Consider the following 15,099-nt stretch of genomic DNA (forward strand, 5'->3'; position numbering starts at 1 on the left):
CAGGAAACAAACAAAAATCCGCAAGATTCCGTGATAGTCTTCTGGGTTACCAATTCTTTAAAGACTGAAAGGGCTCCCTTAGAGAAAGCCATAGAAGACTCTGAAAACATAATTCAGAAAAAATCAGGACAAGGCCACATGATCCTCAAAACAACCCAGATGCAGGAACAGGTGATACCTTTATTGGGCCATTAAGAATTTTAAAAAAAATAGTCCAACAAAGGCATCTCTTGTTCCTGCATTTAAAACATAATGGCAGTGATGGATTTTCACCATTCAGGACAATTCAAAAATCCGATCCTTAGTAAACCACCTTCCTACCTGGAACTGCAGATTGTTTCTGGAACCTCAGTTGTGTATGTTGTGTGCCTTCAAGTTGCCTCTCACTTACGGTAATCTTGAACAGGGTTTTCAATGTATGCGAGAGGGACATGGAGTGATTCACCATTACTGCTCTCCACAGTGTGTTTCCATGGATGTGCACTTGCTACAGGTAGCTTTGAAAAGGTCATCTCATGTTGGATCACTTATTTCCATGCAACAAGGTTTTTCTGTCATTCCTGACAGAGGAAGTACAGGAATATAATAACATTAACACTTTCAGTGTCCTAGGGCCTATTTTGAGGCTTCAGACAAGGAAACCAGGGTAACTTAATTGACATATTGCTTCAAATGTATTTATTTATTTTATTTAGATTGATACCCCGCCCATTTAGTGAGTGTGCCACGACTCTGAAATAATAATGCTGAAAAGATAGCATTCCCACACCTGCCAGTCAGACTGCTTCGGCCTACCTGGTATCAGTGGTGTACCTTAATTGTCACACCAGTTCTGTCAATTTCTCTCAAAGGCAGTGCACTGGCCAGGAATAGGCAGCAGCAATTACTGGCCTCCTTCCAGCTTACCGGTTAGTGCTGTATGGGAGTAATGGGGGGGGGGGATGCTAATAATAAGCTTTGAACTGCAGAGTGGGAAAGGACCCTCTGGATCATCAAGTCCAGCCCCTCTTGAGAAGGCACAATGGGGAATTGAACTCCCAACCTCTGGTTCCGCAGCCAGAGATACCTAAGCCACTGAGTTCTCCAGCTACAGGGAACAATAGCAAACACATACAGTATTTAATTTTTTAAAAATCAATATCTGTGCCACTTAAATAGCGTCATCTTCTCTCCCTATAGGTAATGCTGAAATACAAGGACAAAAAATGGTATCAATTTTGACTTTCAATCATAAAGCTGCATCTCAGTGTACCAAGGACAGAAGGAAAAGGCCTTACTCTTCAAATTCAGTCACAGGGCAGAAGCAGCTTCCCCTCCTCGGTGGACCTTTCCTGTTTCAGCAAACCAGATGGTCAAGCGAGAAGGTTTTCTGGCACCCATGTGTGGTGGAACTGCGCAGTCAGTCTACACTGAGAGTCCCTTCCGAAGGAACAGTCATATTTAACAGGTAATTTCACCGGCTTTAGGAATGAACTCTGGGGAAGGCTCTTCACGGTTTAAAATATAATGTACAAATTAGATTGTTAATGCATTTAAACTGATCAAAACTTTGCATGACTAATTGACTTCTTATACAACAAAGACAAAAGCAAAGCATGCTGTGACTGAGGAAAGGGATTTATTTTTAAGTTCCACAAAGAAATAAACAGGAAAACTCTTGCTTTTTTTAAAAAAAAGAAGTTGGTACATTTGAAGCATGTTGCTCTTAACAGATGAGCTGCATTTCACACACTTGACATTCCTTTTCTGTAGACAATCTTAGTCTGAATACACTCGTGCATTTCATTAGTAGAAAATAAAGTAATTAAATTTCTGTGGCCACATCATGAAGCTTTCTTTAAGTGATATTCTTGCAGCAATTAGGAGAAGGTCAAGTTGTTCAAGGGTGGCGAACCTCATGGTTTTGGGGCCACAGTCCAGCCAAAGGCAAAGTAGGCGGGACCTATAACAAGGGCAAAAGCTCTGAGGTATCATCTAGTGTGATAATCAAATTATATAATGTAAATTTAATATTTATAATGATAAAAGAGAAACACACACACACATATATATGTGTGAGAAGTGAGAACTAACTTGCACAGAAAGAAGCAATTTTAGAACATCCCAAGCGATTTCAGACTAGCTGAAAAGACAGCTAAATCCAAGGATTCCAAAACACTCTTTTAGGGGGGAAAAACCACCACTACCATCCAGGAAGCAGCATGCTAAAAGATTATCACAACTCTTTTTTTGCATTTTTACTTAGAAGTAAATAGAACTTTCACAAGCACCACAGACTTTTTTTTGTTAAATTATATAAAGCAGTTGACAAATACGACATCTGACTTCCCCTCCACAAGTGAAACCTCAGGTTCTTCCCAGTGCTGTTTCATTGTGACACTATATGGGGCACCTGCTGCAGCAGGACAAAGCCAGTAGCTGCTCCCAATTAGTGTTTAAAGTACGGTGATGAGCACTGGAAATAGAGACTGGATAAAACATGGGAAATGCTCGGGTTTGGATTGTTTGATCCAAAAATGGTAGGAAGGTCACAAAGAAAGAGGTCAGTGAAAAAGCTGGAACATAGAGGAGACATGCCTACCACATCCAAGCAACACTAACATGTGTTGGAAAGAGGAGTAGGAAAAATGAGATCAAAAATCAGAGGTGAGGAGTGGCAGGGCATGTTCTCAGCTGAGAAATGCTCACAGACCTGAGTGCTGAACCTTTTTGGCCAAGACAGAGAGCACTGTAAATGAAAGGGGGTGTTTCCAGCCAAGAATGCACAGATGAGATGAGCAGACCTCATGGCCTCCATTAGACCCAACAGGCCTTATGGATGAAGTTGCTGTCAGGAATGGATATGGGGCACTGAAGCAGTTGTGTTCCTTTTAAAAGGAATTTTTAAATGGTATTAATTTTAATAGGCATGCCATTTAATGTAACAGTTAATATCAGTTGCCAATTTTTTTGAGCCCCCACCCCAAACATTGGGAGGCCTCTAAAGAGAGTTTGAGGCTGGCACTTAATAGGATAACACAGTGTAAGCACCAGGGGAACATCCATTGATTTGGAGTTCCTTAAACTTCCTATTCTCAGTGGGGTACCTAAAGAAGAGGATGAGGGGGAAAATGACCTTAATGTCTGGCCATACTGGAAAGGGAACAGGTGTTCCATTTGATCTCTGAGTCACAAGCTGTTCCAGTTTGGCATTTCTCAGATCTCCAAGGGAACAACAGACTCCATGCAAGTGACAGTTCAGTCAGGAAGGCAAGGGGGAAATGCAGTAGTATGGTTGAATTTTTTCTTCCAGACTCAACAGAATACAGCCCAACATTTTCAACTTGCAGCTAGCATACAGAGTATGTAGGAAGTGCTGTATGAATATTCCATAAAAGTTTCATTTTTTTAACATTCAAGGTGAATATTTCAAATACACAGCTAATTTTTATCTTTCCTTCTTCAGTAAGAAAATGTTTTTTTCAAACAATTACTAGAAGAAAAGTGATAGACAGATCTATTTATTATATACATATTGATGAATTAAGTTATCTTACAGTAGTTTACAAAACAAGCAAATGAATTCATTGGTCTAAAAAACAGCAGGAATCCTGCAAAAGAAGCAAAACGACATGATGCAGTGCACGTGATGTGTGAATGAAACATGAGTTAGGAAATTTCATTTTCTCAAAGCAGACAAATGAAGTGAACAAGTTTTAAAGACACATAAAAAGCAAAGTTTCAGTGCCATAGGATAAACATAATTTGATGCAAGATCATGCTTTCTTAAAGTCATGAGATACCTGCAACAAACAGGCAGTTTTTACAATGGGCCCTTTCATACATCAATATATGAAAATCTTGTACATCCCAGTGTAGCTCCTCAGGTACTGCATTTTGCACTGTACACACAAGCATAGAGTGTCAGGTGAGTCATATGGTACGTCAATTTCCTGGGATATTAGTATGTCAAAAAGCAGTGGCCTTGCTATCAGAAGCCCCTACCATATATTTAGTTGCATACAGTGACGTTTGTGGGGAATGAGCATAAATGTGGAATGCAGCAGAAGGGTATGCTATGGTAATGAAATAGGGAACTGAACTTTTCTGCATTTTCCAGTTGCATATGCTGTAAACATAAAAGATTATCTGCTTAGACTATTTTTGCCAAGTCCATTAATAAATTACTAGACTATAAAATCATTTGGAATTTAAGTACTTTGCTTTAAGCATTTCATTGTTATTTCTAGTAGTGCTATGATACCTCATAAATGTTTGGTGTTTGTTTAATTCATTTAGAGATTTAAGATTCAGTCTAAAAAAAATGAACAGATGTGTCAGCATTTTAAAAAGTAACTTGTCATCCAGCCTGTTGGGTCTGGAAACAGGAGTCCTGGGTTTTCTAGTAGGCATGGGCTGTCCCGTGCAAACTTCTGTTTCATGGTCATAGCGCCAGCTCTTGCAGGTCTCCCCAGCTAGGCCCAACTTTCACTTTCACTGTGAGCTTCACTGAGAGTTTTACGGCATTTTCCATTTCGTGTTTGACAATCTGTGCTACCTACAAGGTGACAGACAATGGACAGATTCAGTGTTAGAAAAGAGGAACCAGGGCCACACAGTTCTGATCAATGGCCTGTGGTGTGCTTAGGCAAAACTGGGTTACACAATCTGTTGCACACCCACGTGCACATCAGATGGCCAGAAAATTGTGAAAACCACTCATCTGATTCCATTCCATGTGCAGTATTTCACAATAGGGTCTGGCTAGTGAAATACTGTGGATTATAGTCCAGCAAAAATTCTTAATAGCAGGTAACTTTTCTTTTGGACTTTTATAGTGTTAACTACAGTAAAAATTAGTGCACAACAGACACATAATTTCAGGAGAAGGGAATTCTCATACCTGGATCATGCTGTCTTCTGCAACCTCATAGAGAAGTTCATCATGCAGCTGTAGTATAAAGAACCCTCCATGTCTGGGATATATCATTTGCCTCTTTTCTGCCCTTCCTAATTTCCCTAGACAGAATAAAATCAGAATAAATTTCCTGAAAACCTTCATACAGTAGTTGAATAATGCCTAAGGAGGAGCAAACCATCATCACTGCATAAATCACAGGACTCTACAGATTGGGAAGAGCAAAATTTTCTGGGCAGGGCTTGACAATCAGAGCCTTAAACCCAAAATGGCTTCCTACAGCCATTTCGTTTTTGGTTCATTTACTGTCCAGTTTCAAAACCGCCGTTTTCCCAACGTGCCTTATGATGCAGAAGAATGTGCAAAATTAATTATGGCACTATAAAACCACCTTAAATTTTGTAATGTTTAAGATAGTCCAGATGAAATAAAATGTAGCATGATGCAATATAATACAAAAATATATAGCAGAATATAAGAAAACCTGTTTTTTCAGTTAAAGTGAAGAAAAATAAAAAGACCTGTTTTAAAGCCCCCTTAAAATGAGCCACTGTGGGTAGGATGGGCCATAGGAAAGAGATACCACTGAGAACACCCCTTCTGTAATGTTCACCAGTCTCTGAGGTGGGCCAGTGAGTAGAATCTCAGAGGGCAGCAGGTTCATACGTAGCCCTTCAAAAGCAGGATCCAGAAAATGTAGGGCTTATTAAGTCAGAACAAGCACTATGAAGTGGGACAAAAATATCCTTGCAAACAATGCAAGGGTATACAATTGATATCTCCTATCATCTGACTATCAGATCCTAAGAAGGATGAAAGCAGCTAAATTATCCACCAGCCAAAGTTTCCAAGTCAAAGGCAGCCTTGTGTAGAGTGCGTCGCAGTTGTACAATACGGCTGTGGCTAGGGAGGCACAGTGGAAGTCACATCCATTTTCCCTAGACAGGGTCACAGTTAAACCTGTGGCAAAAGACCCTCCTGGCTAATGCTATCAGCCATGTTTCTTCATTCACTATCAATCCAGATTTTTTTTAAAAAATAAATTCAATTTCATCCCAATACTGTATATATTGAGCAATATAAAACACTGAGGAAACACAGTAGTCAAGAGTTCTATTTTCCTTCTCACAATGCTTCAACTTGGAAGATACTATGAAACCTAGAATATCTTGGAATGATTTGTCTCTTTGGTAGCGGTACTGGATGAAATTAAGATGCAACACAATATGGAAGGACAAAACAAAAATTGGCTATATATTTATGTTTTGAATTGGTTCTTTATTGTTGTAATTATAGCTCTATTTATTATTTCTGTTCTTGTAGTAGCTATAATCTTACTCCTCTTTTGGTCCTGTTTTGCTGGATGTGTGAATCCAAATTGGTTGAGAACAGAATGCAGGACTTGATTCTTATTTAATTTCTGATTAGTTGCTTTGTTTTATTAATCACATTACTGTCCCCTCCCTTGACATTTGGTTTGATTTATAATTCATTTAATGTTTATTTCTCTACTACCTCTGTATTGAGCACTGTACTTCAATAAACACATTGATTTGTTTCACTTCCAAATTCGACATTGTGTTTTTTTATACTGATTTGTCTTCACCTTCCTGTGAACAATAACCCATTGGAGAATAATCTTCTCCAAACAGTGAAGTGTTCTGTTTCACTAACTTAAAACTCAGCCATGCTGTTACATGAAACACTCAGAACAAAGAACAATAATTTGCCTTCTGTACTCACCTGCACTTTTAGATACGGAACATTTGCTACCAAATATAAAATTAAACCAGCAAGAGAGCAGGGGGTAGAGAGAGGAACACACCTGCCCGTTTTTCCTGGAATGAGCTGTTGAAGTGTTCAAATGATTTGACTGCTGAAGGTAAAGCTTCCAGTTGTTTCTGAATATTCACCGTGGCTGTTTTGACAATGTCTGCTGCAGAGCCCTGGACAACTGTGTTCACAGCTTGTCTCTCTGCCTGAAATTTACAAAAATCCAGAGCTTGGAACATTACTTTTAAAAAGGAATCCATTGGACTCCTCATCACTTTGCTGGGGCAACAGACCATCATCATATGTTTTACTGCTATTCAGGAAAGTAATTCATTACAACTCATTCATTAATGTTACTACTGGAAAAATGCAGGAAAATGTTGCTTGTTCCCACTGAGAAATCCTTCAAGCATCTCTATCCTCTAACAGAAAACAGTGAATTACCCTATAAATATCAAGTTACTTTTTGGCAAGAATATAATGCCAACCAAGCAAAGCACCAGAATTTACATACTTCAACCAGCCATGTGTACCAGATTGCCTCTAAAGTCTATTCCACCCTAATAAGTCTATCCAAAAATAAATCCTATTGAATTTTAGTGGGAGTGTGATTTACTAATCCCCAGGGGCATGACCAGATTTGACTATCGGCTTTAACAACAACCCACCTCCCCACCTGGAGGTTTAAGTGTTAGCTAACCCTAGTCCACTTCTTTTGTTATACTGAAAGAGAAAGTGAAAAATAACAGGAGTGAACTTTGGAGTTCTGGAAAGGGAAAAGGCAGGGACAAAGCAAAAAAAATAAATAAATAAACAGTACAGCAGCTTAACCATGTTGTGCCATGAGGGACAGGGGAGAGAAAAGGAGGAAATACAAAACCGATCCCTCTGTATCACCCTGAGAAAACTGCATGGTGCCTATCAGTGAGTCTGTTCCTGATTCACTTTGCAACAACCTATTCACAAAAAGAGGCAGGTGACTGTGAAGGGGACGGGATCACAGAGGCCCCCGTGGGTGTGATGTCCTGCTCTGACCAGGGAGCTGAGACCCCCCCCTGCACCCACCCAGCTGACAGCAGAAAAACTGCAGATGGCAGTTACCCCAGAACCTAGTCCTTCTCAAGAAACCAGGGGCAATCCCAGATGTTGCCACATCTGTCCTGGGCTTGGGAGAACAACTCCTAGGCAAAGGGTGGGAATTTGTCTGTGTACCCCAGGGAGGTGACGGCTATAAAAACTGTCTTGCCACCAGGAGAGGTAGAAGCCTGGCAGGAGTGAAGGCAAGAGAAAGAGGCTGCCAGACTGGAGAGGTGCAAGAAGCTCAAGGGGGAGAGACAGTCACCCCAGAATCGGAAAGGGAGCCCCCAAAGGGAGAAGCCGCTGGCCCGGAGCCAGAGGCAAGAGTCACAGAAAGGAGATATGGCCACCCCAGAGGCAGATGAGAAATCCCAAAAGGTTGTGGGGGGATAGGTATTCCGAAGCAGGAGAGAGAACTGCGAGTCCACAAACCCCTGGGAGCTGATGGACCAAGAGGGAGGGGAAGAGCCATCAGGGCACAAGGACTTGGCAGACATCCGGGAAGAGTCATTGGGCAACTACCGGGCAGGGGAATCCCCAGATTCCTGGGACTCCATATATGAAGAGGATCCCTGGCAAGGAGCCTGGGTCCAGTTGCCAGTTCGCAAGGGAGAGGCTGGCAAATAAAGAATATAGGCCACCTCCTTGGCCTTCGTGTTGGGGAGAGAGGGAGATGAGACAGAGTAGAAATGAAGGTGACTCACACCCTCCAAAGCAGATGCTGGCAAAGAAAGAGACAGCACAATGCCAGCGTCAAGCAGCAAGGAGACAGGCGGCATCAGAGGAATCAGCCCGACATAGTGCCTTCAGTGCAGGCCTAGCACCCCTTGCTCTTGGGGGATGCATGTTGGGTGACTCTACAAGGGAAGAGAAGGGAACTTACCTCCACTCAGTTATATTGACCCTTCCAGTAAAGGAAACCAAAAGACTAAAGACTGTTACTCGTAGAAAAAATGTAGGACTTGTGAATGAAACTAGTACTCAGGACTCCCAATATAATAACTTGTTGTTACCTGTTACCCCTATCCAAGTTCCCAAAAAACCCTGTTGAGTTTTATTCTGGAGTAAAGGATGCAAGGGGGATGGCCGCCCCCTCCTCACTGAGCAGGAGAGTGAGGAGGAAGGGCTCACAATGATGTGGTAATTCTAATTGTGATTCTTCCTATTCCCTTCTCTACTAACTGAAATTGGTCAGTACATCTCTCACTCTGATTAATGAGGGATAGACAGCCACCCAATTTCCAATCCAGGAAAAAGCAACAAATTACAACCAAGGCAAAAAAAAAAAATTCACTTCATTCCAGCATGTTACTGCAAAAGGTTTAGAAAAGTTAAGATGTCAAGAGCGGTGAATTACTTCCAAACTCTACAATGACCAAACAGAAGATAAAGTGCAGACTCCTTTCAAGCCAAGTAGGCAGCACAAACAACATTTAAACAGGACATACTAATCTTGTTCCAGGTGTTGGGAAGGAGAAGGAGCATTCTAAAAAAAAAAACACCTAAATAGTAACTGGGTTTGGAGGAAGTACAACTTTTTAACCAGTCTTCTTCAATTCAGATCTAGATTATCAGGACAAACAGGGAGAGAAAGGATAGGAAGAGAAGTCTTCTCAGAAAGCTAAAACCTTTCAGGTTCCATTTGTAGTGAGCTGTTTTCTGGAAAAGTGGCTGCAGTGGAAGATGGAAGGGGAACGCAAGAGGGAAAAAGAATTTCTAGGTGAGTGGGTGAAACAGGTGGAAAAAGTAGATGATCTAAGCTAAGCAGGATAAGATGCCCTGTTTTGAAAAGTTCTGTATGAGTAAATTATATCAAAGTACTAAGCAGATGTTAACGAATAAATTACGTTACGTTCATTTTAATTCAGTAATTTAGGACAATGGAAGTTGTTAATCCTGTTCTGTATTTAAAAGAAGGCATGCTTAAAGAGTTCAGATCTCCATCCCGATAGAACATCTTCACAGGGGAGACCATTAGATCTTCAGCTGCATCGCCACATAGCAGTGGATGCTGATATTTCAGGGGGAAATGGTGGAAGAAACTATGGAGTACCACAGTTAATTTCATATACCGTTGCTCACAGTTTGAAATGGATCGCTAAGGGCACTGTGATGCCCCGGCAGCACAGAAGGGGTCAAACATACAAAAGACAAACCGCATACACCACACCTGCAAACTAAACATAGAACGGAGCATAAGGTAAACAGGCATGATCCTCTAACAGGAAGATCAAGACCCAGGGAGACAGAAGAAGATAAGTAGGCACCGGCTGTCTCCTGGTGTTTCTCCTCCAGTAGAGTGTAACAGTTTAACAACATTTTTCTCAACACACCTGAGCCTTCTTGTAAGGGTTTGAGTCTTTAATTGTTGGAAGGTACCTACGCCGCCCGGTCATCGTCTGCACAAACCCATCCCGACTGCACTTCTTTACCGTATCTCTCAGGAATTTCTGAATACCTATAAAACATGAAGCAGAGTTCCACAAGTTATAGTTTGACTGCCCATTTATAATTTTGATGTGTAAATGTGCGATAATTACAAGGTTAGACTTATACAGTGGTGCCTCGACTTACAAACATCCCTACTTACAACCATTCCGTGTTACGACCAGCTCTGGCCACAAAATTTTGCTTCTACTTGCGACCAGAGCTTCCACTTACGAACAGAAAAAGGCAGGCGAAAAAGGCAGGAAATTCAAATTTCTAACTGTAGGTGGCAACAAGGCTGCTTCTTTGTAGCTCTTTCGCCCCAGTGTTAGAGAGTGTGCATTGGAGGAGGCTTGGGGCTGCCTCCTTCAGCTTCCAAGAGTGTGTGTGTGTGTGTTTGCAGGGAGGCTTCAGGCTACCTGGTAAGGTAGGGTGCTGTTTTCTGCTTTTTAAAAACTGTTCTGGGTGTTTTTGCAGTGTGGTTTTGAGATGGGGAGGAAGTTATGGTTCTGTGCTGAGTCTTGGGGGTTTGTTTGTTTTTTGTTCCCCCCCATATCCGATGGATCTTGGGAGGGTTGTTTGTTTTTTGCCCCCTCCCAATTTCCGATGGGTCTTGGGGGGTTTGGTTGCTTTTGGAGTTTTTCCCCATTTGCAATGGGTCTTGGGGGGGTTGTTTTTGGGCTTTTTTTCTCCCCATTTCCGATGGGTCTTGGGGGGGTTGTTTGTTGGCTTTTCCCACCAATTTCCGATGGGTCTTGGGGGGTTTGGTTGCTTTTTGGGGGGTTCCACATTTCCGATGGATCCTGCACTCTTCCCTTGCTTTTTCCTTTGTTTTCTTTACATTTCCGACCTGCCCCCTTTGTTCTCTGTGCATTTCTGATCTGCTCCATTTGTTTTCTGTGCATTTCCAATGGGTTTTGCACGCTTGATTGCTTTTCTCCCCCGCCCCTTCAGCCAGAAGAGATTGATTGCGTTTCCAATGAGTCTTGCAGTGATTTTTTTTTCTTCGTCCGGAACGGATTAATTGCATCTCGATGCATTCCTATGGGAAATGGTGCTTCCACTTACGACCATTTCGAGTTAACATCCATCTTCTGGAATGGATTATGATCGTAAGTCGAAGCACCACTGTATTTCATACCAGACCCTTGGGCACCAAAAATGTTTCAGAATAACTAAGCTTCCCTGCTTTACCAGCTGTTTGCTTCTTGAAATCTCTTGCTGATTTCTTGTCACTCAGATCAGCATCATCACCTTCCACAGAGACTATGAGGTCTAAATGATATTTATCTAACTAGATCTTAATGTTATTAGCAACACATTCCTAAAATTCCTCTTCTATCCCCCACATCCTTTTCTGTTTGTGTTTCTTTTGTGAAATTTCATATTCCTTTCAGTTCACTTCATTTGGGCAAAACTTCCAGCTTGTGAAGGAAACCTCCCCCTGCCACCACCGTAAGAGCTTCCTTCCAAGTTCATGCTGGCAACATCTTGGAGTTTGTATGACCTTTCCCTGACATGAAATATATATTCTACTTGAGCCCTGATCACTGTGCTACCAACCACTCAAGCATTTTATACACCAACAACCCTCTTGACTTTCCCTTTAAGTTTTCTTTATATAATTACTTTATCGTTTTAGAAGCTCACATTAATATATAGCAGTTATTCATTTAGTCAGTTATCTGAAATATTCTTAAACATACCTTTCTCCTTAAAAAGACCTAATGTGGCTTACAGCAACTGAAAGACATTTTTAAAATCATGAGATGCTGTGGCTTGATTCTGAGTACCTTTACCTTCACTGGGTAAAACAGAAAGCCTCCTGCTACTCTCCACAGGACACAAATTATTTCAAGTGACAGAATGCCTGAAGGGCCTCCTCCCTGAGATGAAAAGCCCCACAGCAGCCAGGAATTGCTCAGCTAAATGCAGAAGTGGCACACAAATTCTCTTCCTCCTGCTGAGAAGAGCACCATCGAGTGTTCAAAATGTTTCTTTTTAAATTATTTGTAAAGGAAGTGGGTGCCACAGAGAATGGAATGGGGGCCTGGTGCAACTTCCTTGTTACTCCTGCAAAAACCTGATTTTAGAAATGTAAACTCAGCCAGGTAATTGCTTAGATTTACAGAGGATCAACTGAAGACACTACAACTGTGCCAGGACCTTGGTTTATCCCTCATCACCACTACTTGCAGGAAGAAGACATTAAAAAACCACCTTTCTTCTTATGATTTAACAGCCTATGAGACCCATTTAGAAAGATTTTCATTTCAAAACTATCTATATTTGTATTCTACCAAATGATGGTTTATGAAAAATTTAACTTGTAGCTACTGATAAGAAAGTAGTAAGATTGAATCCATGTGACGGGGTGAGCTCGCATCGCTTGTCCCAGCTCCTGCCAACCTAGCAGTTCATGCAAGTAGATCAATAGGGACCACCTGGGTGGGAAGGTAACGGCGTTCCGTGTCTAGTCGCACTGGCCATGTGACCACAGAAATTGTCTATGAACAAACACTGGCTCTACGGCTTGGAGACGGGGATGAGCATCGTGCCCTAGAGTCAGACACGACTGGACTAAATGTCAAGGGGAACTTTTACCTTTACCTTACTGACAAGAAAACGGTCTAACAACCTTGTTCAGTCAAATGAAATCGTTCTACTTGGTTCTGAAGCCTGTGGCTGTCAAATCAAATCAACATAGTACTTTTGTATGATTTAATTGTATTTCAGCTAACACACACAAGATGGATATACACAGGATCTCACAGTTCATAAATTAACTATCAACCATTCTATGCTTAGTACTGTTAGCTATGCAAATTACGCAATGAAGCCAAGACTATCAGATACTACTAATTTTTTACCTGGATATCTTGATTTGAAGGTTTCAATGTAGTAGGAAGCATCTTTCTCCTCAACACCCATCTGTTCTCCTAAGGATTTAGCTCCTATTCCATAGATCATTCCATAGCAAATCTAAGTAAAGGGAAAAAAATCTGCAGTCAATGAGTGTCCACTACTCAAAAGGTACTTTGCTTACCTATAATGTTCACACACTAGAACTAGCAAATGCATGTCTGTGCCTGCAGTGGAAATGCATTGCTTTCTCCCCTTCCAATCCACTTGTCTCTTTTTCTCCTTCTAGCACTCCAACTCTTTTTTTCATGCTGGTCATTTCTCCCTCCACCCCAGTAGTCGCCTGTGCTAAGGAGGAAATGTTGGGGATGCTTAGAAGTTTGGGAGTGCTGATTTCACGGTTAGATTCATTCAATTATTACAGAACAGTATTTTCAGCCTATATTATCTTTTAAGTAGTTGCATTGTGGTGTATCATCCACCAAGCCATGGCTGAAATCCTGTTGTTCAGCATAGTAAATCACACAACGGCAGCCATTGAATCAGTGGGGATTCTGTCAGCCAACTCCTCTGTAAGTTCCACTGATTCAAATGGGCTTATTCTAGCTGCGATTTATTAAGCTAAAGTAAGCTGCATTGAATCAATGGAACTTATTGGCTCACCAAACTTCCACTGATTAATGGGTCTACTCTACTGCAATTAACTACACAAAAGGATTTGAGCTACTGATACAACTGTTGTGTGATTAAAAAAAAGAAGCTTAGTGGAAAACAAAATCCATAGTTTGTAGAAAGAGGGAAAGGTTACTTATATTTTGCCTCTGGCCCTGTTAGTTGAGTGGTCATATATATGGAATTGGTGCCCACATAGACATACTGTACATTGGGAATTTTTTAATAGCTTTAGCTAGAGAACTGGCACTAAACCATGCCTACCCTCAAAGCAAAGGCAGTAACATATGCATGCTGAAAAGAAAAGGTCATGTCACTTCCAGCTCAGTACCTTCTCCACATCTATAAATAGAAGCATTCAAGGAGTAGGAGAAGATGATATGCCTACACTCGCTCTACACTGAGCTATCCTATGGGAAAGGAGAGAAAAGACCAGCAGGCTAATGACTTGTCCAAGATGAAAACTAGATATGAATGCCCTTTGAAGACCACTTTGCTGGAAACTGAAGAGCTAATTGTGCTTCAACGCACAGAGTTTGATGACAGCATGAAGAAGTATGATAAAGCAAAAAGGCCCTCTGCCAAAAGCTGATTCAAAAGAATGGTATTTAAGTTGAGACATTACTGGTAAGGTGCTTAATACTGGCGCTGGGGCTCAGACTCCATTGTGTAATCACTACAACACACAAACTAACATAGGGGCACTGCTGCTGGATAAGAATGTGACTTCTGGATTTTGGGGGCTGTAACTTCCAGAATTTGCCAAGAATTTGCCCAGGCAGAATTCTAGGAGATACAACCCAAAAACAGCAGTTTACACAGCAGTTTCTGTTACTGACATACGGGTCTCTGTTGGCAATTGCCTTTCAAGAAGGAGGAACCTGCGCCAGTGCTGCTTGGGAGTCACAGGGCTTCAGAGGAAAGGTAGTTCTTTCAGAAGCACCCTCTATGCAGCCTGATGGGGAGTAAGACTACCTGTCCCATGAAGCCTTGCAACTCCCATTACTGTACATCCTTCGGATTGTACCTTGGAGGGTATCAACGCCACCTCACTGCAGAAAAAAGGCAAAAGAGGTTTGACTGACTGTAAAGTGGTGAAGGCAGACTGGCTCATCTGAAGGATGAAGCAGTGTCTCACTTTAATGTCTGCGCAGAGACCAGCTACCAAATGCTCTTTTCCTCTCTCAGGTGTTTATATCATTTGTTGTTCCATTGCAAGAATTCCGCAACTTTAACACGAGTTCTAGAGTTTGCTCCTTTTCTTCCTTCCATTCAAACTTTTCTCCCTTTCATTTTGGGCCTATAAGATTGTGTCTGCAGTTGCCTAAGATGAAGGATAAGACGACTTGACAAAAAAGCAAACAAAGGTATAGTCCATGCTTCTCAGAAAC

At 41.5% G+C, this 15,099-nt stretch overlaps 2 protein-coding genes across 3 annotated transcripts in view; one reads left to right on the forward strand and one right to left on the reverse strand.

Moving 5' to 3' along the window:
- STXBP5L (syntaxin binding protein 5L) overlaps positions 1-6,466 on the forward strand; it is a 102,934-nt gene extending 96,468 nt beyond the window's left edge. For both annotated transcript variants that reach the window (XM_020789486.3, XM_020789487.3), the window contains one exon: positions 1,180-6,466. In XM_020789486.3, the coding sequence (XP_020645145.3) occupies positions 1,180-1,221 (42 nt within the window). In that variant the 3' untranslated portion in view covers positions 1,222-6,466. The remainder of the gene's footprint in view (positions 1-1,179) is intronic.
- POLQ (DNA polymerase theta) overlaps positions 1,600-15,099 on the reverse strand; it is a 62,091-nt gene continuing 48,591 nt past the window's right edge. The window contains exons 26-30 of the mRNA XM_072991707.2: positions 13,045-13,156; positions 10,081-10,205; positions 6,723-6,876; positions 4,883-4,998; positions 1,600-4,537 (exon numbers count right to left, since the gene is read on the reverse strand). Coding sequence (XP_072847808.2) covers positions 4,424-4,537; positions 4,883-4,998; positions 6,723-6,876; positions 10,081-10,205; positions 13,045-13,156 — 621 coding nt within the window. The 3' untranslated portion in view covers positions 1,600-4,423. The remainder of the gene's footprint in view (positions 4,538-4,882; positions 4,999-6,722; positions 6,877-10,080; positions 10,206-13,044; positions 13,157-15,099) is intronic.

Source organism: Pogona vitticeps, chromosome 2, assembly GCF_051106095.1.
Source record: "Pogona vitticeps strain Pit_001003342236 chromosome 2, PviZW2.1, whole genome shotgun sequence".
Lineage (NCBI taxonomy): Eukaryota > Metazoa > Chordata > Lepidosauria > Squamata > Agamidae > Pogona > Pogona vitticeps.